The 26,754-nt window shown below is 52.1% G+C and overlaps 1 protein-coding gene across 2 annotated transcripts in view; it reads left to right on the plus strand.

Annotated features, from left to right (window-relative positions):
* MGAT5B (mannosyl (alpha-1,6-)-glycoprotein beta-1,6-N-acetyl-glucosaminyltransferase, isozyme B) overlaps positions 1 to 26,754 on the plus strand; it is a 70,856-nt gene that overhangs the window by 35,599 nt on the left and 8,503 nt on the right. The window contains exons 4-14 of one of the 2 annotated variants that reach the window (XM_010579398.1): positions 2,935 to 3,047; positions 4,406 to 4,479; positions 5,917 to 6,087; positions 6,933 to 7,097; positions 7,777 to 7,946; positions 18,481 to 18,612; positions 19,530 to 19,663; positions 20,376 to 20,512; positions 23,137 to 23,292; positions 24,013 to 24,159; positions 25,741 to 25,857. In XM_010579398.1, the coding sequence (XP_010577700.1) occupies positions 2,935 to 3,047; positions 4,406 to 4,479; positions 5,917 to 6,087; positions 6,933 to 7,097; positions 7,777 to 7,946; positions 18,481 to 18,612; positions 19,530 to 19,663; positions 20,376 to 20,512; positions 23,137 to 23,292; positions 24,013 to 24,159; positions 25,741 to 25,857 (1,516 nt within the window). The remainder of the gene's footprint in view (positions 1 to 2,934; positions 3,048 to 4,405; positions 4,480 to 5,916; positions 6,088 to 6,932; positions 7,098 to 7,776; positions 7,947 to 18,480; positions 18,613 to 19,529; positions 19,664 to 20,375; positions 20,513 to 23,136; positions 23,293 to 24,012; positions 24,160 to 25,740; positions 25,858 to 26,754) is intronic. The other variant, XM_010579399.1, reaches the window with a different exon arrangement.

The following is a 26,754-nucleotide window of genomic DNA, read 5'->3' on the forward strand; positions in this document are numbered from 1 at the left end:
CACTGTCTCCAGTTACTAAGAATAAGGCATCAAATTCTGACGAGCTACAGAAAACCTTTTTGTATTTGAGGTTTTGCTTCAAGTGTCTTATTTTCTTGTCCTCTGCCCAGGTGACAAATCACTGTAATGATAGGTGATGTAACTTATGCTTAACCTTCTCGTCATCTCTTTAATAGGTTAAATGAAATTTGCTGCTCAAGTGATAGCCTTGTTGCCCAGCAGATAAAATCACCGAGGCGGCTGACAGTGCTGCCTGTGTTAGTGTTAACACCGAGGCCCATCAGTGCTCCCAACGTGGGAGCGTGGCTCTTTGCCCCAAGCATGAAATCCCTCACTCAAAATCATGGGGATTTGGAGTTTGATATGACGAGTTTGGGTGATGAGCATGCAAGTGGTGGGAGGTTTGAGCCTGGCTCCTTATTTTGGAGGGACGTTTTCTACCGTTTTGTCCATCTTCTTAATATAGGCCAAGAACCATGACAGGCGTTTTTTGTGTCACTTTGCAGTAACCCTCTGCGTTTTGGGGACAGCCTCACGGAGCCCATGCGAGATAGCTGTCTTGTTTGCAAGAACTGGAAGTCCTGTCTGAGTGTGATGATCAGACATAACGTTTTACATCAAAGGGCTCTGAGTTGAAATCTTTGGTTTTTGGGAGCAGCTTTAGCTTATGAGAACTGGGCAAGCTGACATAGGTGGTGGGCCAGATCCACCACCCGGTGGAAACTGCTGCTGAGGCCGGAGGTCCAGCATGACTTAGGCTGGAAGAAAGCCATTTATTTAGGATAACGATCCTGATTTTTGTTTGAACGTGTTCGTGGGTGCCCAGTGCTCAGGCCTGGCTGAGCTGAGGTCTGGAAGTCATCAGAGGAGAAAAGGGGACCCAGGTTGCTGTTGACTTTTGAGATTCACCTAATTACTTGGGTGTTTGGGAGCGGGTTCTGACCCAAGTGAGAGTTGGGATAGCTTCTGGGAGGAGGCAGAAGTTGGATCATGGGCTAATGTAGGTGCTCTGAAGCATAGGAGCAGGGCTTCCGCGGCTGTGCTCATCCTCTCTCCTTGTCATGAGTGACGGAGAAACCTGAGGAACTTCTCCATCAAGCCAACATCCTTCTCCTGTTGCTGGAGCAGGAGGTTGGGCTCGCTGGCTCTGAATTCACTGCATCCTTGTGACATTTGCTCCTAAACTGCCCATGCTGGCTGTTCCCTGTTTACTGAGCGCCTATGCATCACCTCCGTGGTCTGATGGCTGCTTGCCAGTGGAAAAAGGGTTGCAGAAATGGGGGGTTTGTGAGCTTTCAGGGCTGGCTGAGCTGTGCAGGCTCAGACAGGGAGCATTTTATCTCCTCGGAACCGTGCTGACAAGCAGAACTTATCACAGGTCATTTTTGTGCCCATATTTTACCAGGGCCTCATGAGCAACCTCGCTGCTGCAGCGGTTACGGTAGCTGGCAGGGTACCTGGGGTTTATTCTCTGCAAAGGTTGGAAGTTACTTGGGGGCAATGGTGTCCTCTGCATTTAATTATTATTTCTTAAAAGCCTAAGATATGTGGCTCCCAGTGGAGGTATATGGGCTGAATATTGATGGTCATAAACCATGCCAGAAGGAAAAATGTGGGCTGTTCGCTGCTAGCGAATGGACTTTAAATCAACAACTGAAGCAGTATCGGTTCATAAAACTAGGATTTTTTTAGCCTTGAGGACAGAGGTACTTTAAATCCCAGCCTTCGGGTTCACTGATCTGGAGAACAAACATAAAACTTCACCAGGAAGGACCTGACATCAGCACATATTTTTTGTGCCAAGAGTACTCAAGGTAGCCCTTTTGGATTTGCTCACTGCTTATGACATTTCCTTGTATTATAATGATCTCAGCAGCCGTAGGAGGAAAAACTTATGACCCAGGTGCTGCAGAAGGGGAAATTATTTACTGTGATAACCGCGCTCGTCGAGACGTGGTTGTTGTTTGCGGTGGAAGTGGCAGGCGAGGAGCTGGAGGTGGAGAGCTTGCTCCTTGTCAAGCCTGGCAGGGCACTGCTGCTGATGGATTGAGTTCTCTTGCCCTTTTATATATTACACCAGGTTTTAATTGACACCCGGCCTCTTTACAGTGCTCTGTCGCTCTGTCTACGCAATGTGTTATGTAGATGAGTTTAATGGTGCTGTTTACCCAGGGTGGTATTGATTGCAAGGTTTAATTCGATAGATGGAATATGCAGCTATTCAAACTGCTGGAATCTGATCTCAAGCCTTGATGGGAAGGTGCCTGCAGGCTTTGCTGGGGCTGCAATACCCAGCTCAACCCCGGCTCACGCAGTGCTGCAGACATTCGCGCCGGCACCCTGTCCCCACACAGCCCTCGCTGCTGCTCCTCGCCGGGGGACCTGGAAATTTGCTTGCCTAAATCTTTGGTGGATGGGCTGGCTGAGGGCATCCACGTGTCCTGCGTGTTTTGCATCTGTCTGCAGTCTGCTGCAGGCCCACAGGCTTCCTCAGCCCTCCTCTGGTTTTGCCTTCCTTTCTCTGTATTTTTGGGTTTTTTTTCTCCCTTTTTTCGCAGCACAGCTTCTTACATGCACCGCAAGGCCAATAATCACAGCAGAGGGTTTTCAAACATAGCACATCTGAAATAAGAAAACCAATTTTTTCCAGCCTATTTAATGTTTCCCCTGTAAAATGCACAGATGTATCCGTGTTTATCAGCGAACTGCAAAAAATGGCAGAATACTGATTTACATAGGTTTTTAATCAAACCTCTTGGAAAGCTATGACCTCTTTGCCTGGTACACACTGGGCTAGGCATTCCCATGTTGCATCCTGGAGCTAAGTTCAACCTGCTGGCAGCTTCCAAGGATGGCAAATTTGCTATAAGCACCCCTGGGTGTCACCACTGGGAGACATCAAGTTTTCAGGGTCTATTTGTTTTTTTTCCCCAGGTTCCAGCCAGCAGCTGGGTTGATGGAAAGGATCCAAGCTATAGCTCAAAACGTCTCGGACATCGCAATAAAAGTAGATCAGATTCTCCGGAACAGCCTCCTGAACGGGAAAGGTGAGTGTCCCCGGGGGTCCCCATGCTCCAAACCTCCTGTGTGTTATACGGTTGCAATAGGGAGATCCAGCCAAGCCTACCACGAAAAATTTGGTGAAAATGCAGGGGAATGGATGCTGATCTGAGGTTACCCAACTCACTTCTGTCTGCAGGACTAAGTAGGGCACCTGAAGCTCTTCAGCAGACCTCCTAGGGCAGTTTGTGTCCAAATCTGTGCAGATGCAGCACGTGGTCACACCGTCTCTTGGAGGGAGAGGAGGTCCTGAGTGTGGTCTGAGCCTTCTCGGAAGTTTCCAGGATTCTCACCTTGCTATTACAGTCAGGAAGGCTGGAAAAGGAGGCTGCATAGGGAACCACCCTCTGTGGTCTCTGACAGCAGTAATGTTCTCCTAAAACTGTTGTCTCACTTAGCCCAGGAAGACTCGAGAGCGGGGATATGAATCTGCAGAGGAGCAAGACCTGGGAAAACTCATGCCTGCAAGGGGGAGGAATGGTGACAAATTGAATTGCTGTCAGAAATAAATGCCGCAGAATTAAATGCAGAATTAAAGATGAGGAGCAGTGCCAGCACAAACACCTGGATAGAAAAATGTGGTGGTTTGGATCCAAAGCCCAGGGGCTGGGATCCAGTGCCAGGAGAGACGTTCCCATCCCACTCCGTCAGTGCTGGGAGGGCAGCTGGGCTCTCCAGATGTTTCTCCACATGGCTGCATGGTTCCTGGCATCTGGGCTGGCATCATCAAGTAGAAGATGCTTCCATCACCTCTTCCACCTCATGCTTTTTCGGTTATAGGCAAAGGAGAGCTTATAGGAGGGGTGGTGTCTTTTATTAATCCAATGACAGAGGAAGAAAAGATCCTATTACTTTTTTAGCCACTTCTGTGCCTTATTCCAGGGCTGACCCTGGGGGCTGAGTCTTCTCTCGACAGCTCAGCAGGACAATTTTTATTGCAAGTTTACAGCGTAAAGACTGTCAAGTGCTTCCTTAGGTACTGCAGCCTGCTTATGGCTAATTAACAGGAGCATAGATAGGTGGGACCTGGGGTCTGGACCAGGCTGAGAGCAGCAGGGAGGTGCTATGAAGAGACGTGCTGAGATTTAGGAAAGGGGAACGTGCTCTTGGCATTAAAGCAGGGCTGGAGGGTTTCCTCTGTTTCCGCCCTGACCTTGGGGAAGATGCTTCACATCTCGGTGTCCTGCTCCATCAAGTGGGATGGGGCTGCCTGCTGGCCCAGCTGCGGTGCTAATGAACATGCTTGGGGGCTGGCAGCCACATCCCATCCCTTCCCCGCCCAGCATTTCTAGCTGTTCCGCCAGCATGTCCTGGCTCTCCCCATGCCAAAATTGTCTTTCTGCAGTGGTGGAAGGCAGGAGGGACCAGTGCGAGGTGCCCAGGGACCCCAAGTACCCTGACTGCGCTGGGAAGGTGGAGGTGAGTTGGGGTTCTCTGTCTGGGAGAAGGTCTCAACCTGGGTGGAAGCTGCTGGGAAGGGCACAAAGCAATGACCCCAAGGGTTAAACTGGGAAGGGAAGTGGGGAGGGGGGTGCTTTCCAGAATGAAACCGTTTGCTTTAAAATGGGAAAGGTATGGCCCGTTGCAGAAGATGGAACCGAGCCAAAGATGTGGAAAGCAAAGCACAGCTGTGTTCCGAGGAGAAAACACAAGGGAGGTGTCTGACCTCCTCTGGGAACCTTTGCTATACGAATGTAACTGTTTTCCCCCAATAATAGGGCATATACCTTCAGTTTCAGTCGTATGGAACACTGAAGCCATGGTGCCTAGAGGTGTGCAGGCAGCAGCAGAATTAGCTCTGTGAGACCACCTCTGCCTGCAGCCCTCCCTGCTTGTAGTTTCTGTTTAATGACAGAAGCGCAGTGAGGAGAAAGCACTGTCACATCGTCTTTAAATATCTGGAGTGTTAGCTAGTGTCTGGGGAATAATCTCAGCATTGCACAGAAGAGCATCTGGTTGAGGTGGCCAGGACCTCCATCTCAAGTAGGATGTCCTGCTTGACCCAAACTGCTCTTTACACCTGATTGCAGCCTGGCATTTGGCCTGGAGCATGATTGCTTTGTCAGGGAGCATATTTAAATGAACTAATTGAAAGCATCTCCCTCTTCCCTCCCCTTCCCAGCCTCCTGCTTCAAGCTCAGGCTTCTGCAGGGCCCAGTCTCCCTGAAAAGATGTTGAAAAGTATATTAAAATTATACCGGGGGATTGTATTTTCCTCTTCCCCTGGTACTAGGCATCCTTTCCTTCCATGATTTGAGTAAATTCGTAATGTAATTTAATTATGGAAGTCTGTAATTCGATCTTCTGTCCGGGTGATTGCTGCATTTACATATTGGGCGCAGCGACCTGTCTCCTGAGTAGATTTGTTTTTGTAGTTGAATTAGGGAGAGGCTGGCAAGAGCCGTTGTGGGGGATGATAAATCGCTGCTGTGGTCACTGGTTATTCTCCTTCATGTGAAATCATCCTCGGGGACCACCGGTGGATCTGTCTCCTTGCCCTGCTGCACCCGGGGCGGTGAGATCAGCAGCTCGGCTCACTCCCCAGCAAACCTAATGAGAAGAAAACCCTGTGGCGTATCACTTCCTAGGGATTAATGGCTGTGCCCCTGGGGTCCATGTGTCTCCTGTAGTGAGGAATCCGGGATGTCACGAGATGCTCTGGGTGCAGCGGGGCCCCTGGGATTTGGTGCATTAAGTGGAGGAGCTCTGGTGTCGGGTCTGGTGGCACCAGGGGAAGCTGTGCTAGAGCAAGGTGATGGAGAATAGAGGTTGCCCATAGCAGGGGCAGCTTGCAGGGCTGCTGGGTCCTCTCCTGGCCAGAGGACGAGCCCCGCTTGTTTCTTTGCCCCCTTGCAGTGGATGAGGGCCAGGTGGACCTCCGACCCTTGCTATGCGTTTTTTGGCGTGGACGGCACCGAGTGCTCATTCCTCATCTACCTCAGCGAAGTCGAGTGGTTCTGCCCTCCCCTGCCGTGGCGAAACCGGACGGCGGCTTTGCCTTCTCCCCCATCGCTGCCTCGGGTGCAGGTAAGGTGGGGGCAGCCTGAGTCCTGCCGGTCCCGGGGGGCTTGGGGAGACACAGTGGCTTCAAGGCTGCTGGAAATAAACGTTCCCAGAGCCAGCAGTGTCAGCAGGGCCATGATGCCTCATGTGGGTTTTCATAGAATGGTTTGGGTTGGAAGGGACCTTTAAAGATCATCTAGTCCAACCCCCCTGCTATGGGCAGGGACATCTTCAGTTAGATCAGGTTGCTCAGAGCCCCGTCCAACCTGGCCTTGAATGTTTCCAGGGATGCAGCATGTACCACCTCTCTGGGCAACCTGTGACAGTGTCTCACCGCCCTCAGTATAACAGATTTCTTGCTTATATCTAGTCTGAATCTACCCTCTTTTAGTGTTAAACCATTACCCCTTGTCCTATTGCTACAGACCCTACTAAAAAGTCTGTCCCCATCTTTCTTGTAAGTCCCCTTTAAGTACTGACAGGCCGCAAGAAGGTCTCCCCGGAGCCTTCTCTTCTCCAGGCTGAACCACCCCAACTCCTTCAGCTTTTCCTCATAGGAGGGGTGTTCCCCTGATCATTTTCGTGGCCTCCTCTGGACCTCCTCCAACAGGTCCATGTGTCTCCTGTAGTGAGGAACCCAGGATGTCACGAGATGTTCTGGGTGCAGCAGGGACCCTGGGATTTGGTGCATTAAGTGGAGGAGCTCTGGTGTCAGGTCTGACGGCACCAGGGGAAGCTGTCCATGCAGGAAGGACCCACAGCACCTCAGCTGCGATGGGCAAACCTCCGCCAGCCCCCGCGGCAGCCCAGGGGCTCCTCTCGTGGCTGCTTTCCCTACACTCAAAATGCAGAGCGTGCTCCTTTCCTAGGCAGCTTTCCAGAGCGACCTGGCTCACCTCCTGGAGCTGATCGGCACAGGCAAGGAGTCCCTCAGCTTCATGAAGAAGAGGATCCGGCATTTGGCCCAGCAGTGGCTGCGGGCGGCTCGGCGCCTTGAGCAGAAGCTGAAGGGCCGGCAAAGGGACCAGAAACACGTATGAGCAAATTGGATGGGGGCGGGGGTAGGGGTGTCATGGTGGGAAAACGGAAAAGCTGAGCCTTTGGGGACATGGGGAGTGGAGACAGCTGGGATTGAGCAAGCTGGGAGGAAAATTCATTTATGGAAGCACATGGGTCTACAGGGTCGGTCTGTGGTCCACAGGCAGGACTCCGCATGCATTTGGGATATCGCAGGACTGGTGTTGCTGAACAATGGCCTGAATTTTGGGTCCTGGTGGGTTGGAGGCAGTGTCCAGCTGGCAGAGAGCCATCAGCAGCAGGCAGGGAGTCTGGCACGTCTCTTCTGCTGAGGTGCCGAGGTTGCTGGCCCTCCCGTTCGTGTTTTTGCGGTGCCCTGCCCTTTGGAGCCTGTGTGCCGGCAGATTCGGCTTAGGTCCGTGAGCTGGACCGCAGTATATATCGGGAACGTGAACCTGGTCCCAAGATACAGAGCGTCTGTCGACGGGAGCTGGTAAACTCTGACTATTGGGTCTTTGCTAATTGGACATAGATCACTTGTCTTTACACTCGACTGATTTCCCTGAGTAATTACAGCGTGCAAAAGGAGCTGGAGGGTATCAGGGACCATAAGTCATTTTGGGCTGGAAAACTCAAATTGTCCCTTTCTCCCAGCACCAGCCATCCCACCACTGACCCCTCTCCTTGTCTCTCCAGATCTTGATCCATATCGGCTTCCTGACGGAGGAGTCGGGGGACGTTTTCAGTCCGCGGGTGCTGAAGGGGGGCCCGCTGGGCGAGATGGTGCAGTGGGCTGACATCCTGGCTGCCCTCTTCCTCCTGGGACACAGCCTGAGGGTCACAGTCTCCCTGAAGGAGCTGCAGAGGTGGGTGCTGCGGTGCTATGGGTGTGTGGGCCCCCCAAGAGGGTCTGCCCCCTGCACGTGTGGTTGCATTGAGGTCTTGCATGAAAGCACGAAGTCTGCAAAGGCTCAGGGCTGGCTTTTCCACCACGTGCATCTTGGGCAACGCTGGTGCTGTGCTGGTGCAAGCGTTCGGTGGGTGCAGACCACCAGCATCACAGCTAGGATCAATCCCATCCCTTTTGCATTCCAGGAAAGTGGGAAGGACTGGTATAAAGTAAGACTTTGTATGGGGCTGATGTGGAGATATCTGGGGCAGGGATCTGCCCTTTGGTCCTGGATCTGAGCAGCTTTAATCCCCTGCTGCCAGCACACAGCATCACCCGTGTCCCCCAATGCCTGCCTAGAGCTGGGTATGGGAAAGGCTTCCTTTTACCCCCCCATTCCCCGGGGATGCTCTCTGCAGGGCTGGTGGCCATGTGGCTGCAGGGTGCAGGTGTCCTGCAGGTCGCTGGCTCTTCCCAGCGTGCATGCCTGCACTCAATCCCCATGGCTTCGCCAGCGTTGTTTGAGCAGCGACTGTGCTCTCTTCCTTCCTTCCTTCCCTCCCTCCCTCCCTTCCTGCTCTGCCACAAGGCAGGCAGCTGGGGTGGCTGCCAAAAATAACCTGCATCCTTTGCAGGGGGGTGGCAGCCACCAAGGAGTCCCTCCTCAGGAGGTGCTGGTGGTGGCTTGGGGACCTGCAGGGGAATTTGCTGCTGGTGGGGCACTTCCCGCAGAGGGATGGGGTTTTTCTGCTGTGGGATTATGGGGCGATGCAGGGTGAGAGTGTGCAAACAGCTACGCCGGGCCACCCTACAAGTGTCTCTAGACAGCACCCTGCCTCCCAGAGGGACCACTATTAGATGGAAGAAGTGAGAGGGAAAAGATAACCGTGTGCTGCGTTCCTCTCTGCCGCTGCAGTTCTGTTATTACCGGGCTGTCGCTGCTGCCTCCTGTAACCTCGCAAGGTTTTCTCGCCTCCTATGAGACATCTTGAGTGGAGGGCAAGTGCCAGGGAAAATGCAAATTAGATGGGTTATAAATCAAGAAAAGCCTGAAGCTGCCTTGGGGACTGGGCAGGTTTTGGGTGATGCTAAGCCAGCATCGGCTGCATAATGAGCCATGCTGAAAAGGGAGTGAAAAAACCCAACAATCCTGAAAAAGAACAACAAAAAAACCCAACCCAGCCCCTGCGGCATTCAGAATTAATGAACGGAATTAGCTCCCAACTAATTAACTCAAAAAAATAATCCTGGTCCTAATGCAAAAGGCAACAGCTTCTCAAAGAGGTGGGCATGCATCACGGCGATCTCCGCGTGCCGTGCTGAGCTAAATTGACATGCTAAATAATATCCATGTATTCAAGGACGAAAGAAGTTAATGGTTGGGAGGGTTGTGTTGTTGTTGTGTGGTTCTTGTTTGTGTTTTTTAATGAAGAGCCTCACGGTGGTCATTTAATGAGGGGAAGGAGCTGGCTGAGTCTTACGGGAGGTTTTGCAGCATTTGTTTCCTTCTGCGAGTGACTCTGGAGAGAGCTGCGTTGCTGCCTGTAGTATTTCGCCTTTCTGGGAAGCACAGGAGCTTCGATATTGGTTGGCAGTGATGAGACCTCCTCTTTGACGTGGATTTGGACGTGTCCCCTGGGACGCCTGGGAGCGGCAGCTCCATCTCTTCCCCTTCGTAGCTGCGACGGGGAGTGAGCGAGCTGGGCTGGGGCTGCACATCTTGCACTTCTCTGTCCCAGCGATAGAAACCGTCCCCACCTCCCTGAGTGTGTGTCTTGTGCCTGGCTTTGATGACATTTTAAATGCTGGACACTCACGTCGTGTGTTCACCTCCACGTTGATGGGGCTGGGGTGAACGGAGGCAGGACCTGGGGCTGTAGCCTGGTCCCCTCTGTCCCTTTGCAGACCGAGCCCGGTGTTCACTGGGACCCTCCTGCAGCCCATCAAGAGATGGGTTAGCACGGGTGTCAGAGGGGGAGCAGAGGTCCCCCCCCGAGGGGAGGACCAAGCGGTGTCAGCAATCCTGCTCCGTGCTTGCAGATCTCTCAGCGACATCCCTACTATCGGGGTACGGCACTAGTGGTGGCTTTAAGGAGTGCTGAGATAAGCCTTCACCTGAGCACGAGTGAGCAGGAGGCTTAGCAGAACACGTGTAATTAATCCTGAGTTGTGCTAATAGTTAATCTTGGGTTCTTCATTAAAGCCTGGAGGGGACTTTACCTGTAGCCGCAGCTTTGGGCAAGGGTTGGTATGCAGAGAGCTGGGGGATGTGTGAGGGGCTGGAGCTGGGGTGCGGGGATGAAGCAAAGCTAAAACCATGTCACCATGGGAGGGTGAGCCCAAATACTCTGATTTCTTTTCCCTCCTGTCCCCGTGCAACCTCCTGAAGCAGCAAGCTTTGCTCTGCTGTAGACCGGTGCTAAATTTGTCCTTTCCCGTCCCAGGTGTCTCTTGCTGAGCTTGCAGCAGGGCAGGCACTGGTGTTAGGGTGGGTTTGAGGATATTTTGCTTCAGCAATGTGAAATATTGAGTCCACTTCTTGTTTATTTTTCTTTAGCACCCTGTGCTCCTTTCCTGGCTCGGAGCTGTAGCTGTTCCTGCCCAGCACGGCCTTCATGCAGCAAAGGCTGGTGCCCATAAATTATTCAGCACGGAATAACCTCTCTCCTGGTTTGTTTTTTGTCTCTTCAAATTTCTGAGCTGATTTTTCTACATGTATTGATCATTGGCAAGGGATCACTGGAAGGTCTGCGTGTGTGCACTTCAGCTGGTAGTTATCTGAGAGCTGTTCATTATTAGCATCTATATTGATTGCAATGCAGCAGTGCCCGGAGGCCGTGGTCAGGATTGGGACTGAAATGCTGGGGATCAGGCAAACGAGAAGGAAAAGTAAGTCCCTGGTCCAAAAAATTGGTGGTGGAGGGATGGGGGTGAAAACAGGTCAGGAGCGTGACTGTGTTGTGCTGGGCACCTCTCCATGGTGGGGGGCTCCGGTGGGGAGAGTGGCAGATGCCAAGCATTGAATGGCAGGGGTTCGGGGTAACCAGTGCTAATCTGGAGCGAAGCCAAGGAGCTTTGGGAATCTGCAGCTTGCTCCACGGCTTGGCTAGGCACCATCCAATGCCCCTGTGAGGTTTGAGATTGAAGCTGCTGAGCTCAGCCCTGGTTTTCCAGGGCTAGCTTATCTAGCTTATCTTTTGCACACCATAGACCTTAAAGACCTGTGAATTCTGCTGCTGTGTCCTACCAGAGGCTAATTTTTCTCTTGTAGTTGAACGAAGTGCAGGTGTTTGTCCTCTTTTGCATTTCCTGGTGAATTTGTGAGCTGCTTCTGATGTGTCTTGACAGGCAAGGGGTGAAACATGGGATTATCTGGTGGCTGGTGCAAAGCATTGCTGGGGATGTGCAGCTCCCCGGGAGGAAAGCAAAGCGTCGAGCTGGAGCAGGGAGTCAGGAGTTGTTTTCCATTAGTGGAAACTGGGTGGGTAAGGGCAGCGGAGGGAGCCGGCAGGATTTTGAGCTCTGCCTTGAAGCAGGGAGAGAAGAAAGATCCCAAATCTAAATGCAAACACTTGATTCTTGCTGAAGACCCCTTGTGCTGCTTTGGAAGCCAAAATGTGCTTTCAGGGAAGTGAGAATCAGGGCCGGTGTGCGTGTGTGTTGCTTGGTAGGGGAGGAGTGGGAAGTGCCCGAAAGACCTGAGCTGGGTCCTTAATGAGGCAGCTTAGAAGTAGATGTTGGAAAATTACAAGCAGCGCTTCGGAGCGATGGCTGTGCCTGTGCAAAAGCCGCAATAAGCTGAGCCCCTTCCCCCGGAGCGCCCGTGTCCCCGGGGCAGGGGAGGAGGGATGCGCTCGGCCTTTCGCCCCAGGAGAAGGGGCACGACGGGCACTGCTGGGACCTCCAGCTCCTACCCCTGTCCTTAGGTCATGGGAATGGTCATGTTGGCATCTCCAGCTGCTTTTGTGACCCTAAGGGAGGTGCTCGGGGAGACGGGGGTGTGGTGCTGCGAGCTGCTGGAGCTGCGGGGAGTATTGATCTCAGCGACGCTGAAAGGTGCTTTTTGCAATGGGCCCCTTGAAATTAACTGCTCATAAGGCAGGACAGAAAGTCGAAGAAAACAGGATTTGATGCCTCGTGGGGTCAGGGCTTTACAAAGTGTTCTCAGCGCTTAATTGCTCCGGTGTCAAGTTCTGGACTCCTAATACCAGCCCTGGCAAGGCACTTAATTTTAAGCATGTGCTTGTATCCTGTGCTGGCAGCCCTTTCCCTGCCGAGCAGTAGCTGTGGCCAGCGTGTGGTTTGGGCGACGAGCCACCCTCCGTGTGCTGGGGTGGCGTGGATGGGCTGTGGCAGGGCTGGCACTGCGGCGGGACGAGGCTCAGCGCCTGCTGCCACCGCTCTCCTCTCATTGCCTGGCTCATAATTATAGCTGCTATTTTCTTATGCTTTCCACAGTCACCAAGGTGTATTCAGGCTGCAAAAAGGGCTGTTCAAATGGAAACACGATGTCCAGACAAAGGCATTTCTAATTATTGTCTGGCAGATAAAAGCCGTCTTTCTGCCTTGCATCTGTTCACATGAAAACCTGCGCAATGCCCACGCTCCAGGCTTCACCTTCCCTCACCAGTTGGCAAATACAGTCCTGCCAGTGTGTGAGCAAGCCAGGAATTGCTTGTGGAAACAGCCAGAAGTGACCAGTTGTGTGCTGTCCTGATGGAGCTGCATGGTGTGGCTGTGGGATTTATCAGCTCTGCACTGGTAGGGAGGAAACCTCAGCCTTTAATGTAGCATCAGATGCTCCCATTACTTGAGAACGAGTGTTTCTGTAAGCTGTTAGGGTGACTAGATTGTTCTTTTTCTGGCCAGGCTTTGATGTTCGTGCTGGGACGTGGTTGTGTATGGGATGTTGCAGGCTTTGGAAATGCTGGATGTTTGGCTAGAAGTCTCAGTGGGAGCTGAAGGTGATGCCCCCGGTTGTGGGTACTCGACCGCTGCAAACCCTTGCAAAGACAGAGGTGATGAAGACTGAGCCAAGAGGTTACACAAATGCTGGACACACCACTGTGTGTCTGAGCTTTATTGGATTCTCCAGTCCGTTGTTTAATGGGGACACGTTTCCAGCAGACATATCTTAGATGATGGGTTAGGCAGGGGTCCAGGACGTTAGTGGGTAGAAATTGGCTTTGCTGTAGTGGTACCCATGAAGATTCAGCTAAAACTGTCCTTTCATTTTGAGCTGCTGGAGCAGCTGGCACAGCAGGGAACAGCCGGTCTGTCTGAGGGTCTGCCCAGGCGCCGTGAGCATGCGAGTGCTCGGCTTCTGCTGCTCCCCAGAGGAGCCCAAGTATTTATTTCCTTTTCCTTGGAAGTTTCTGCATTATTTGCTGAATTCCTGACCAGAAAGAGCGGTTTGCTCTGGCACCCTCCTGTGCATCTCTAGGGTCTGACTGCCCGGCCGGGAGGACGGCTCTTGCCGGAGGATGGTGGATCCCATCACCTCCCCTGCTTCTCCTCCCCTCTTCAGCTGGCTACAGCTGCTTGCAGAGTTGCAGCCATGTAGCTCCGCAATTAAAAGCCGGGTACATCGAAACAAGACTGCAAAAGCTGCTCCCTTTAATTACAGCAGCTTCCCGGCACCTCTGAGGAGGTGGCTCGGAGCTTTGCCAGCAGCAGCTACACGAGGAGCGGGGATGAGCTGCCCTGCTGTGGTGAGGAGTGGCGGAGAGGGATTTCTTCCACCTTTGAGGGCTTCATTTTGTAGGAGAGGAAGGTGCATAAATTAGCAGGAATTACTGAGCTGTTAAATTGTGCTCCTTTATGAAATATGTTTATTTTGTAGCCAAATGACGACTCGCTTGCTGGCTGCTTTGCCATTGCGGAAACCTCTGCTTCATCACATAAAGGTTATCATAACCTTATTAATTGCTGGGTAATTTATATAGGTGAGAGGAGGTTATGCCTGGCACGTGGGGAGGGTTGATCCTCCCTGTGTGGCCCAGAGCCCCTCCGGGCTGGCGAGGTCAGGGAGGGTGGAGGTTTCAGCACACCCAGAGATGGTCTAACTGTGAGCCCCTGGATCAAACCCAGCCTCCAGCCCCACAAGACCATTGACTCCCCGTTTCTGGAGGCTTTCAGTCCCCTTATAAGATGCAAAGCATCCAGCAATCTTCACTCCTTATGGCTTATCTTTGCAGCCCAGAAAAAATGCCTTCCTGGGGAACTCCCAGCAGAGGGGATCTCCTGGCAGAGCCCTGCCTGGACCTGCTGCTGCTCAGAGGAGCAGCAGAATCTCGGCATTAGCTGTCTTCTGGGGGTGTGCTGCAGAGGTTTCCAGCAAGTGCTGCATCCTGCCGTGACATGAAAACAGGGTTTTGTTGAACCTCAGAAATAAATAAATAAATTGATTGCCAAACCTCACCACCCAGATGGATAGGGCTGTGTCACACGGGACCGATGATGGGCCAGAGAAGCAGTCCAGATGCACGTTGCAAAAGTAAAACCTTTGCAGGTGGCTTAAAAAGCATACTGTAATTGCTTGAAAAGCCTCGCTTTTGAGGTCACCGTGTCCCTTCTAGCAGGAGGAAGAGCTGGGAGCAGAGGCCAGGCAGTGGGGCAATCATGTCGTGGGCTCCAATTTGCAATTTAAATTGCTCGTGATGGGCTTGTCACAGACCCCTGGGAGCTGCTCGGGCTCGGCTCTGGCACTTTTCATCCCCCAGATAACAGCCCTGTGCTTGCTAGGCTCTTGCAGACAGGGAGAAGCCAAGGGAGCAGAAAGGACAGAAGCCCTCCTCCATTTCCCCTGCTGCAGTCTGCCTTGCTGATGACAGCAGATGCGGGCAGAGAAGACGCAATTAAATATAATATAGGATATCGGCCCAGCCTGCCAGCAGATGCCCACGAGATCCATTTAGTGCTGGACTTTTCAGCCCCAGGAGTGATAACGTGGAAGGAAACATGGGGTTAATTTGAAAATAGGTCAATGGGATGTAAAGATAACCCCGCAGTCATCTGATTTCAGAGAGCCTGCACCACGCTCGGGAAGGGAATGCGTCCCCTTGTTGATTAAAGTACCTATAAGGGGAAAATAGCAGGACAAGAAGCTGCTGTAGATTTATTCTGGAGTAGGCACAGCTGGTGGAGGCAGCTGGCGGAGAGGCGAGCTCGGCGCTTGCATCCACTTGGATTGAAGCCGCTTCGGCTGCTCTCTCCCAAAGAGGAGTGAGGGCTGAGTTGATGCACTAATCCTCGATGTCAGGATGGGACGAGCCACCAGCTCATCTGCTGGGGCTCCGGAGGTGCTGAGCCTGAGCACGAGCTGGTCACCATCCTTGGCTGGTCTGGGAAGGGAGGTTTCTCCAGGAGCTGGGATCAAGCGATTTTCAAAAACAAATCTCTTGGCTGCGCTGGCTGGGAAGAAGGCATTTGCGCTCATCAATTTTATTTGCGTAATTTCAAGCGCCATTAATAGTACATGGCACGAGGAAAAATCAGGGAAATTTCACTCCAACCATGAGTGAAATTGGTTTTAGTAGAAAATTAGTTGACTTAACTGGCAAATGATGAAAGCTTGAATAAAGAATGTTTAAATAAGGAGGAATGAAAAAAAAAAATCCCCACCATCTCGGAGGTGCAGCCTAGATTTGCATGATTGGAATATTAAAATCAGTGGTTATAAAGTGTTTAGGATGGATAAGGGGGGTAAACGAGAGAGATGCTCTGCTTCAAAGACACCGTTCCTGCTTTTAGATCTATTCCTGCCTTGCAGCCTTGGTGCTGGGAGTATAAATGGACGTGGCAAGTCCTGAGCACCCGGAGAGGGGTTGTATGGCAGATCGCAGTGACAAGGAAGAGCCGGGGAGCCTGACCTGCTCTACCTAACCAGTGGAAAGTTGTTTGGAGGCTTCGGTATGAGATATACTAATTGCTGTCTCCCGCAGCCCCTTGTCAAGCTTGGTTAGGGCTTTTTAAAATTGCAGATGATTTTGTAATGCAGTGGCTTGTGTGATGTGTACCAGCTAGAAGATGGGGTATGCTGCAAGAGAAATGTTAAGGTTTGGGGATTTTTAGTTAAATACAAGGTTTATGGATCAGCTGAGTTGCTCCACCGCTGTGCCAGGTCAGTGTAAATCAGCATTGCTGTTTGGCTGATGACTGAGGAAAAAGCAGCATGTATGTGAGCAAATATGATATTTAGTATTGCATCTCTACAAAATCCTGGTTTTTTTTTTACTGGCTTAACAACTCCCCTTCCCCTTCAGCCTCCCCGGGAGGGGTGGGTCTCCTCATTGCCCTATTTATTGTACTGAGGTGGCTGTTGGAGGTGAGAGCCTTTCTATTCCTGCTACCTTCCCAATCAGCCATATTGTGTAAAATTGTGCACAGAAGCGATAAAACTGCAACCTGTTTCCCCTGCGGCTGACCCGGCCAGGCTGCCCTGAGCTGAGGCTTATATTCCTTGTGACAAGAGCAATGAAGCACCTGCAAACACAGCTCTTTGCCTTAAATTGAAATTCTGTTTTTCCTGACTTTGGCAAGCGATGTGGGTCCTGGTTTACTCGTTCTCTGGAGTCACGGTCATGGTCAGGGTTTTGGGATGACCCTTCACCGGTCTCAGGTTGGGATGGAGCTGGAAGAAGGATCTGGGTGCCCAACACTCAAGGGCTTGCAAGCCATATCAGAAGAAGATATCACTGTATCACTTGGCTATTCCCTGGGTGGGAGAGCCATCGATTTCCTCTGCAAGCAGCCATGGGATCAATAGATGAAATGCTGTGCATAGTCGTAGGTCTGGGCAAGGGACGAGGACATTATGGAAGCGCTCCTCAGAGGATGGACCCTTGAACTGTAGGTTCATTCGAGCTTCAGCTGAGCAACAGGTAAAACCCAGGTAGGGCTGGAAAGAGGATTCTCAGGTTCAGAAGGGGAAATGCAGAGAAATTAGGAGAACCAGTAAGAGAGATCACATAGAGGGAAAGCTTCAAAGCCTGGGAGCGTAAAACCTGGCTGGACCTTTTATTCCTAAGAAAAGGGAAAATACAGGGATGGCTGGGATAAATTCCCATCTCCAAACAGGTGCTAGTAGTAAGTGAAGAGCCCAGAAGAAAACAAAGACAGACATCTTGGCAGGCGGGAGCTAAGGGTGAGATTTCACACTGTCTGAGCTCAGACTTGCAAAATAAAACAGAAGTTCCTCAGCCCTGTTAGAAGGACTGAGAACAAAACGGGGTGACTGCATGGTGGGAGTGGGGCAGAGCCCGGGCGGGCTAAATCAGCTCAACATTTTCGTTTTCCCCGAGGATGTTGCTGTTGCTCTTTGGGTGTGAGCGGGGTTGTGAGGGTGAGGATGAGGAATTATTGTCTTTAGGAGGAAAAAAATACAAGAGCATTGAAACTGAGGGGTGGATCATTTGTATTTCTGAGCAAACTGGCACTCAGATATCACAAGTACATGTAACAAGGATTTTTGAGAAACCTGCTGAAGCTGGAAGATGTCACAGGTTTGTTTTTTTTTTTCTGAGAAGGAGGAAATGTGGTCCAGACAAGCAGATGGGCTGTCAGGCTGACATCAGTGGTACACTTAGTGGAACAGCTTTGGAGAGAGGGATTCATCAGTTCACAGAGGTAATTGAAAATGGAAGGAGACATGCCGCAGGTTTACCAGCCTTGTATCATGCCAGATTAATCGCATATCACCCTGGCAGCAAGGTAACTGATGATCTTGATAAAGAGATTGCAGTTGTTCTAGTTTATCTGGATTTTCATAATGCATTTTATCCACTGGAGGAGGAGGGAAGAGGGGCTGAGTACGGCTGTTGTAAGGAACTGGCTGAAAATCCACTGAGCAAGACCCAGGGTCCAGCTGTCCCGGCTTTATTGAACTATTTCATAAATGGGACAAAAAGTGAGAAATATTAGTGAAATGTGCACAACATCCAAGGACAGGCAGTGCCACTAGAGTCAAGGAAAAGCTGAGAGTGCTCTGGGATATGGTGGGTACCTGTAAGGACTGGAGTAAGAGAAATGGTACGTGGTGTGTGCTGGGAGGGATATGGCGCTGGAACAAGGAGATTTAGGCTAAGCTGGAAGCCTTGCAGGCAGGGAGGAGGGGAAAGATGAGGCTTTACAAGTCCGTCACTGATGTGTTTGCAATGAAAGCGAACAAAACTGGGTGTCTTCGACAAGAGAGGTCCAGGGAAGTGTGTGTGTCGAATGAGATGCTGGTGAGCCCTGGCTGGGAATGCTGTGCAAAAGCCCCATCCGCGTAGGAGGAGCAGGAACTTGGCTGGAGCAGGTGCAAAGATGGGGAGGGACCAGAACTCCCCAAAACCTCAGATTTTTGGCCCAGGAAATAAAGACTGGGGAGAGGAGAACCATCTGCCTCCCCCTCCATCAACTAGGGAGCTGGTTGATGGCCTCTGTTAAACGCCCAGCAGGGAAATGAGTGTTTGTGTTGCAGGACTTTCGTGGTGTTGGGGGGCTGATCAGTCCCTCCTGCTTCTCCCCAGTCACTTAGGGGTGCCTCCAGGACGGGGAAACTGCCCCTTGACCAATCCTTTGCCTTTCGACCTGATTTACACCGACTACCACGGTCTCCAACAGATGAAGCAGCACATGGGGCTCTCCTTTAAGAAATACAGGTAAGTAAAGCCACTGCCTCCTCTTACTCTCCATTTCACTAATTAGCGAGCAAAGACTAATGCTAATGACCTCGAAGGAGTAGCCTCCACATCCAAGGCGTTGGACCTTTTGATTGCACCTTTGATTTTTGCCTGTCTCTGGCAGCTGCTGCCATGCTGTGTCCCCCGCTGCCGCGGCATGAGGCGGTCTGCTTGCTCCAGACCCTCACGTGTTTAAGATAAAACCTCATTAGAAGAAACTGAATTGGAAAAAAAAAAACCCCAACCCTGCGTGTGCCTGTGGTGTGTGTGTGCTTCCAAGTACCGTGCCTGCAGACAGGGGTGGCCACACCATGGCGGGAAGCGTGAGCCTTTTCTATTTGCAAGAAGCAGAGCCCCATCCCTGGCTCCTTCGGCATCAAGACAAATGTCATCATCCCCTGGCACATCACCAGCCAGGAAAATATGCGATTTAATTTAGTGCTGATAGTCCTGCTATTTATTATGTTTTCTCCCATCTCTTCCACTATGCTACACAATTTTATTAGAGAGAAAAATGACAAGCGGTGTTATTGCTTTTATTTTAAATGCGTTTGCTCTCGCATTCAGCTTGTTTTGCTCTTCCCTTGCTTGATGCTTCCCTTCTCTCCTCAGTCTTCTGCTGGTAATGCCTGCCTCAGCATTCCCGGGATATTGGGAAAAGCATTAACAAGTCTTCAGGAGATACATCATTCTCACAACCATCAGGGAGATGAAAGCCCTGCAAGGGGAAATTGCTCATTACAGGAGGGAGCAGTGGGTTGCGAAGGGCTGCTTGGGATGTTCCTGCACCCTCTGCTCGGGGAGCAGACAAGGGACGAGCTGCCTGGGGACACCAGATGTCCCTGACAGTGGGACTTTCTCCAACCGAGGTCCTTGGGTCCTGTCTCCTCTCCCAGGTGCCGTGTCCGGGTCATCGATACCTTTGGGACTGAGCCGGCATACAACCACGAGGAGTATGCCACGCTGCGCGGCTACCGCACCAACTGGGGCTACTGGAACCTGCAGCCCACCCAGTTCATGACCATGTTCCGTAAGTGGGGGACGGGGGCACGGTGGGGTGGTTTTGGGGGCTCGCAGGCACCACAGAAGCAGGTCTGACCTCCTTCAGGAGGTGATGCATGGGCAGTGCTGTCCTCCCCGGCTCCACTCCTCCTTCCCCCTGCCTGTCCGCTGCCTGCAAGGAGCTCCCAAATCTGCTTGGCCATCTCCTGGGCTATAGAAATGTTCTGGGGAGAGAGACTTGACTCCTTCCTCCGCAGTGGGTTGCTGGCTCCAGCACAGTCAGGGCCAAACACAGGGCACAGCCAGGAGCTTCCAGAAACACGGGGCGGTCTTGGTTGCAAAGCCTGGTTTTATTTCAGCTGGGGTTGTAAAGGTGAGAGGCAGCTCAGAGATTTGGATTTGCCTGTGGCATGGAAAGAAGATATGCTTGTCTGAAAGGAGCCCAGTGACCCGCTAGGCACTGGCTGACTCAAACGTTGCTTCTTCCTGGCTGGATGAAGCCCATTTGGCAGCCTTAAAAATGCCTTACTTTTTAAAGAGTTGCTCAAGCGAGTTCGAAAGCCTGTATTTTATGAGCTGCTTGGATGGGGATTCATGCCATTTTCCCTCCAAGCTCCAGCAAGACTCTGGAGCCGGGCTCGTCTCAGCCCCCGTGCTGCAATGGGGCCGCATCCTCAACCCTGCTGAGGTCCCAGAAAACATCTCTCCAGCCACGTGTCTTCTCCCCTCGGTGTCCACAGCTCACACCCCCGACAACTCCTTCATGGGCTTCGTGTCGGAGGAGCTCAACAAGACGGAGAGGCAATTCATCAAGTCCAACAAAGTGAGCAGCATGGCGGTGGTGTACGGGAAGGAGGCCAGCATCTGGAAGGTGGGTGTCCTCGGCGCTGCGGGGAGCACCCGGGCGGGCAGGGGCGGTGGAGGGCAGAGCTGCGAGGTAGCAGCAGCCTCTGGCTCTCACCCTGAGCTTTTGAGGCACGGATCTCGGTGTGTTTGTGGAGAAACATCCTTGTCCCGTTCGTAGAGGGGAAGCTGAGGCTGCTGCGGTAATGTGACAGGTCCAGCGTCTCTGAGCAAATAGGGCAGAGGCTGGTGAGACCCCATCCCCTGCTCTTTGCTCTAGGCGATGCTTCCTCCCACTTAGACTGAGGATTTCATATCAATGATTTTATATAATTAATTAAAACGATTGCCATTATGTGATTTCCAGTGTTATGATGGGGATCGTTTGTCTCTGCTTTCAAGTACCCTGTGAAAGGGGCTTGTGCTGCCCCACTGCCTGCCCGTGCCTGTAACGCCTGGGGGAGAGGGGTGGGCAGCTGCATGGGGGCAATACCCCCAGCCCCCCAAAACATCCCTTCTGCATCTCCTGTAGCGGGCAGGGGACGTGTGTACTCCCCCATGTCTTATCCAGAGCTAGCCAGCTGGTTATCCTTCCAGGGCTTAAAAAGAGCAGCTAATTCTCATTGTCTCTTGATTTATGTCTATTTTTTTTTTCCCTTTGTGCACCACCTGGGGCTGCTCCAGTTGCAGGTACTGTACCGCACCAGCTGCTGCTGGGCTTTACCTCTGCGCATCTTCTTGTGGGAGAAAAGGTTTTGCCGGAGTCGACTTTGCCTCATCATGGGCTCAGTCCTCCCGGGCTGCTGGGATCGATGCAGTTTCATGCAGCCAGAATCTGTATCCCTTCCCTGTCCCCAACTTTCCTGATTTAGTGGCTCTGCCCTCATGGGGATGCCTGTGCTGGGCCAGGATCCGGCCATGCCACACCATCTCCTCCTGTTCATGGGTGTTTGTGGCTTTTCCATCACCCCCAACATCTGAGAGCAAACCCCCCCAGCTTCCATGTAGCTCGGGGGCTCCACAAAACCCCACTGAAACCCACTACATCTCATTTTAGGGGAACTGTAACATTTTGTCATCTTTTTCTACCATTTCCTTGCCCTTTCTTATCCAGAAGTTTCATTTAAACTTAGTTAAGTTAATTTGGGAGGGTACTAAAGAGAGTTAAAACCTCAAAACAGACATTTTCCTCCACCTTTAGCGCTATGAACATTTGCTCCTTTTAGCCAGAATTCACAAACAACATCAGTTTCCCCAAAATTGCATATTTGGGGTAATTTATTACTGGATGAAGGGGCTGGGGCTTGTTCTTGCTGGTGGCTGTTCCTCAAGGCCACGCTGCCTGGGCATTGCTTTGTGTCTTGTGCCACCCCATGGAATAAAATAAGGGGGAAGAGGAGTTTTCCTTATTTTGAGTGATTTTGAGGTCTAGGAAGGAAAAGAGCACCTCCATCTCCTGGAGCCGGGTGCTTATTGACAAGCCTTGGACCAAGCACCATCTCCAGAGCAGGATCTTTTTGACATTTAGAAACATTTCATTAAACCTACCTTCCCATTATTTCTCATTTCCTACCCCTCCGAACTTCTCGCCTCCGGCTCGCCAACAGGAGCTGAAGTTTTAATAAGCTGGGAAAGGCCATTTTCATTAGGCTGCTGCCCAACTTCCATGGGTCGAAGCAGCTCACGGTGCTCGGATGCAGTGGTGGAGGGGGTCTCCCATGCCAGCCTCCGCACTGTGCAGGGGGATCAGCCACCCCCCAGTGATGCTCAGTGATGCCAGGCACTGCCCAGGGACTATAAGCTGTGTTTCACTCCCATCTCCACAAGCCCTTTGCATTAGGGAATTGATTTGGTGCTGACTTGGGTGTTAGTGGCACTGTGGCCAGGATTTCAGCCTCATCCCACCAAAAGCACTTGGTTTTAGCCTTAGAGAAGTCCAGAGATATGTGGCTGAGGGAAGAAATACTGTGTTCAGAGCGGCTTTAAGGCAACATATGGACTTTTCTCAAATTCCCCATTTATACCTCCTTTATTCCCTCCCGGTCTCTGCTCTTTTGGGGCCTATTGCAGCACTGGAACAAGCTGAAAATGCAGCATCCAAAGGATGGTCCCTTTGTGTTTTTTTCCAAGCAAAAAAATTCTGCAGTAGAGAAATTGTTAAAATGGAAGGCTGCTTTGGAGAGCCAAAGGAGAAAAGCCTCCAAAAGAAGAAAGCTGATGACCCCCTTGATTTTTCCAGGTAGTAAAACAGGATTAAACCCAAGTGAGAAAATCCTGGGGACTTGTTTCTTGGAATAAGATGCCATTAGCAAGCTCTGGTCTTTGCAAACTTCCCTGTGAATCCCCTGAAACCTTTAATTCAGGAGCTCCAGAGTGGAAGTTGCCCACGGAGGCAGCAGGGAAGGCAGAGGCTTGAGGTGCCGATGTTCAAGGTGCCAGATCCTGCAGCCGTCCAGGCTCACTGGGAGCCTGGAGTGGTCCAGGATGTGTGTCTGAGGGATGTGGAGCGGGGAGGGTGGCAGTTTTGCACGGCTGCAGGTTGGGCTGAAGCATCGCAGGTGCTCTGGGACAGCAGTTTGAGAGTTAAATCTCCTCCCACAACCGTGGGGGGGTCAGCCCCATCTTCTGGTGCAGTTCACCCTCTGCTTTCCTCCCCAGGGCAAGGAGAAGTTCCTGGCCATCCTCAACAAGTACATGGAGATTCACGGCACGGTTTATTACGAGACGCAGCGGCCGCCTGAGGTCCCGGCATTTGTGAAGAACCACGGGCTGCTGCCACAGCATGAGTTTCAGCAACTGCTGAGGAAGGCGAAGGTGGGCGAGAACCAGCCAAGGTGTCCGTGGGACCCCGTCCCCCGTTAACCAGCCAGCAGTGAGGACTCAGTTGCCTGGAGAAAGAAAACCTAATTAAAGGAGGAGGCGGGGGGAGAGGCCGTTATCTGCGCTCCTCCCAGGCTTGCAGGCGCTATCAGCAGGGCTAATTAGCCGGGAGCTGAGCAGAGCACATAATTTCAAATCAAGATGTGTCTGATGAGTTTCTCCTTGCAGACCGTCCACAGACGGAGCACAAAGTTTCCTGATTAATTTATTTGTTGCGAAGTGGGGTGGATTTTTTTTTTCTCCTCATGGCAGTGATAAAAATAAATGGGATTCTCGGAGGGAGTGTGCGGGGTGCGGGCACATCCCAGTCGCCTTCAGCCAGTGTCTGGGGGGAAATGTTGTCGATTCACCAGCCCAAATGGCTTTGACAAACCAGTATTTCTCCATACAGGGCCAGTATGATGGTCTTAGCCACCACAGGGGAACTTGCAGCTCCTGAACACCCCATTGCCTTGTACAAGTGGGCTGTGAGCCATGGAGCAGGGGGATTTTTTAGCACATTTAAGCTAGGGGGTGTTGAACCACATGGAGCTGCCTTAGAGGCTTGGTGTGCAGAACCAGAGCAGCGGAGAGGGATGCTGGCGGGTTATTTGGGAGACTTTCCTATGGGCTTGGCTACGTTTGCTCACCAGCACATGGGTTTCTCCCTTGCAGCTCTTCATTGGCTTTGGGTTCCCCTACGAGGGTCCTGCCCCACTGGAGGCAATCGCCAACGGCTGTGTTTTCCTGCAGGCGCGTTTCAACCCCCCGCACAGCTCCCTCAACCACGAGTTCTTCCGCGGGAAGCCGACGTCGAGAGAGGCGAGTCTGGCAGGAGGCGAGCGGATGGGCTGGATGGAGCCACCTCCTTTATGCCAGGGTTTGGGCTAGCCTGGGAAGAGCAGTTGCTAAACGGAGATTTTTTTTTTTTTAATTTTTTTTTTTTGTGAGATTTCCTCCAAATGCAGAAATGTGGATACCTGCAGATGGGGTCCCCTCTCCCATCCTTTCATCATCTCCATCCAGAGCATTTGGATGCCAGGGGCCCTGCTGTGGGTTTGGGGTTGCAAAGGAGAAGGTGGTGCAGGAGACTTCTGCAGACCACAAACCCCATCAGCCCAGATCCAGGCACACCCCGCACCCTGCTCCCAAACCAGGGTGATGCTCCCCTGTTCATCCTTTTGTACACCCAGAGGGACACTGGGACCTCCGTGGTGTTGCAGGGGTACGAAATCCCTCCCAGGCTTGTCTGTCACTGGGAATTCAATCCAAGTGAAGCAGGAACTCTTTAAAAGTTAAAGGGTTGAGAAAATTGCCTCTTTAATTATTCATAAAGCGGATAATGCAGTGCGATGCTCACTCCAGCCGAGAAGGCCTTTGCTGGGGGGCCGTGCAGCTCAGCCCTGCCGCAGCCCGGCTCACCAGCACCCATCACGGGATGGGGGGCACTGGGCTGTCCTGGACCCCCACGTCTGTCCCATGTGCCCCCACTAATTAGCTGCTGGTGTTAGCATCCATCCTGGGTAGGTGCTGTAATTGTGCTTCAGCCCAGAGCTGGGAGGGCACCCGGGGGTGAGGGCTGTGAAATGCCCCCGGGTGTTTATATGCCAGAGGGGAAGGAGGTGATCAATCTGTCAGCAAAAAAATGGGAAGGGACAGCAAGCTGGAGAGTAAAATACAGAGCATGCACTGCTCTCTTCCTCCAGCTGGCAGGTTTTCAGGCCCCTCTGCAATGCTTCACAGAGCCCCCGAAACACCTCTGCTCATCATCATCCTCTCTCTTCCCTTCCCAAGAGGAGATCTGGGCTCTGGCTGCCTCGCACCAGCGTGGGGCTGAAAAGGCAGCTCAGGGTTGAAACAAAAGAGGTAGATCCCCCAAAATTGCCTGGTGAGAGGTGGGGGGCTGTGGGGTACCAGTGTGGCATCGGGGCAATGCAGCGTCCAGCACTGCTTTCTCCTGGTGCCAGACTTCCCTGGCCTTTGTTGGAGACGGATTGTTCTCTCCGCCTTGTTTCTGGAGCTGGCAAACCTGGGAGGCATGGTGCCCTCACAGACCTGTTTAGGTCTATTTTTGCCACTCCAGACCCACAAATGGCTCAGGTCAAGGTTAAATTGTACCCGTGTTACAGAGATGGAGGTATTCAGGGTTGCAGAGGCAATTTCAGTGTTGATGGGAATAGGGCATCCCAACCCAGTGGGAATTTTAGAGCATCGGCCTGATGTTGGGGGGGCAGGTGGGTTCAGAGGAAAGCTTTTTCCAGCACAGCTCTATGTGCAATGGGTTAAAACCCAACATGTCTGTGCCTGAGCCTGCTGTTCCTCTCTGCCGTCGCGGCTGTGAGTGGTAGACAGCAGCCGTTCTGGCAGGGATTGCAAAAACCGGCTCACGCTGCTGCGTTTTAGGTGTCCTCCCAACACCCATATGCCGAAGACTTCATCGGGAAGCCGCATGTGTGGACTGTCGACTACAATAACTCCGAAGAGTTTGAAGCTGCTATCAAAACCATTGTGAGGACCCAGGTATGGCTCGGAGGAGGTGGCGGGGTGATGTCCCTGCTGCTGGGTTTGCAGGGACAGATAGCAGCAGCAGTTGCTGGTGCCTCGCTTTCCCTTTTGAGCGTTAATTGCTTTTCCTTCCTTGTTTCCCCTTTGAAATTATTTACGCGTGCAAGGCAGAAATCCTCCTCTCCTGCAGCTTCAGGGGGACTTGTGCTTTTGCCCTGCTTTTGTACCAAGTTTGAGGGATCCCCCGGGAATCCTCCGAGCAGAGCCGGAGCGAGGGGAAGCTGAGATAAGGGAGATGAGGTTTGGGACCAGGAGGTTGAGGTTGCTGGAGATGTGTGGCAGTGCTGGGACCTGGCGGGAAGCAAAGATAAACCCAGAGAGCATCTCCCTGCAAGTACCCAGAGAGCTACCGACGTCTGTGCCTGCCGTTCCCCCATTTCACTGTTCATCGTTATTGTTCAGATCAAGCAAATCAATGGGAATAGCTCTAGGAGTTGTCTCTGTCAAGGATGAAGGGATGTAAGGAAGCGGGGGGGATGCAGAGACCCCCCCAGGAAGGCAGTGCTCCCCCTGTGCCTGCCCTGGAAATGCTCCCTCATGAATATTTACCTCCTGCCCTGTGGCAGGAGCCTTTCAAGTTGTCCAAATTATTAAAGTCAAATTTCCTGGAGGGGAGAAAAGTGCTGATCTCCAATTTGCTTGCAATTTGCTTTGCTCGGGGTGAGCCATCCTCTCGTGAGGACAGCGATGCAGTGTGAAACCAGGGCGCTGCGTTGGGGGTCCGGGGCTCAGTGCTGGGTGGGATTTTGGGGGGGACAAGGGTGATGCTAGCCAGAGAGGTATCATCCTTGCTTTTCCTTGCATTAGAGGCTGCAGAGGCAGGTGTCTGTGACAGTCTGGGGACTTTATTCA

This window comes from Haliaeetus leucocephalus, unplaced genomic scaffold (genome assembly GCF_000737465.1).
Source record: "Haliaeetus leucocephalus isolate CR32 unplaced genomic scaffold, Haliaeetus_leucocephalus-4.0 Scaffold657, whole genome shotgun sequence".
NCBI classification, from domain to species: domain Eukaryota; kingdom Metazoa; phylum Chordata; class Aves; order Accipitriformes; family Accipitridae; genus Haliaeetus; species Haliaeetus leucocephalus.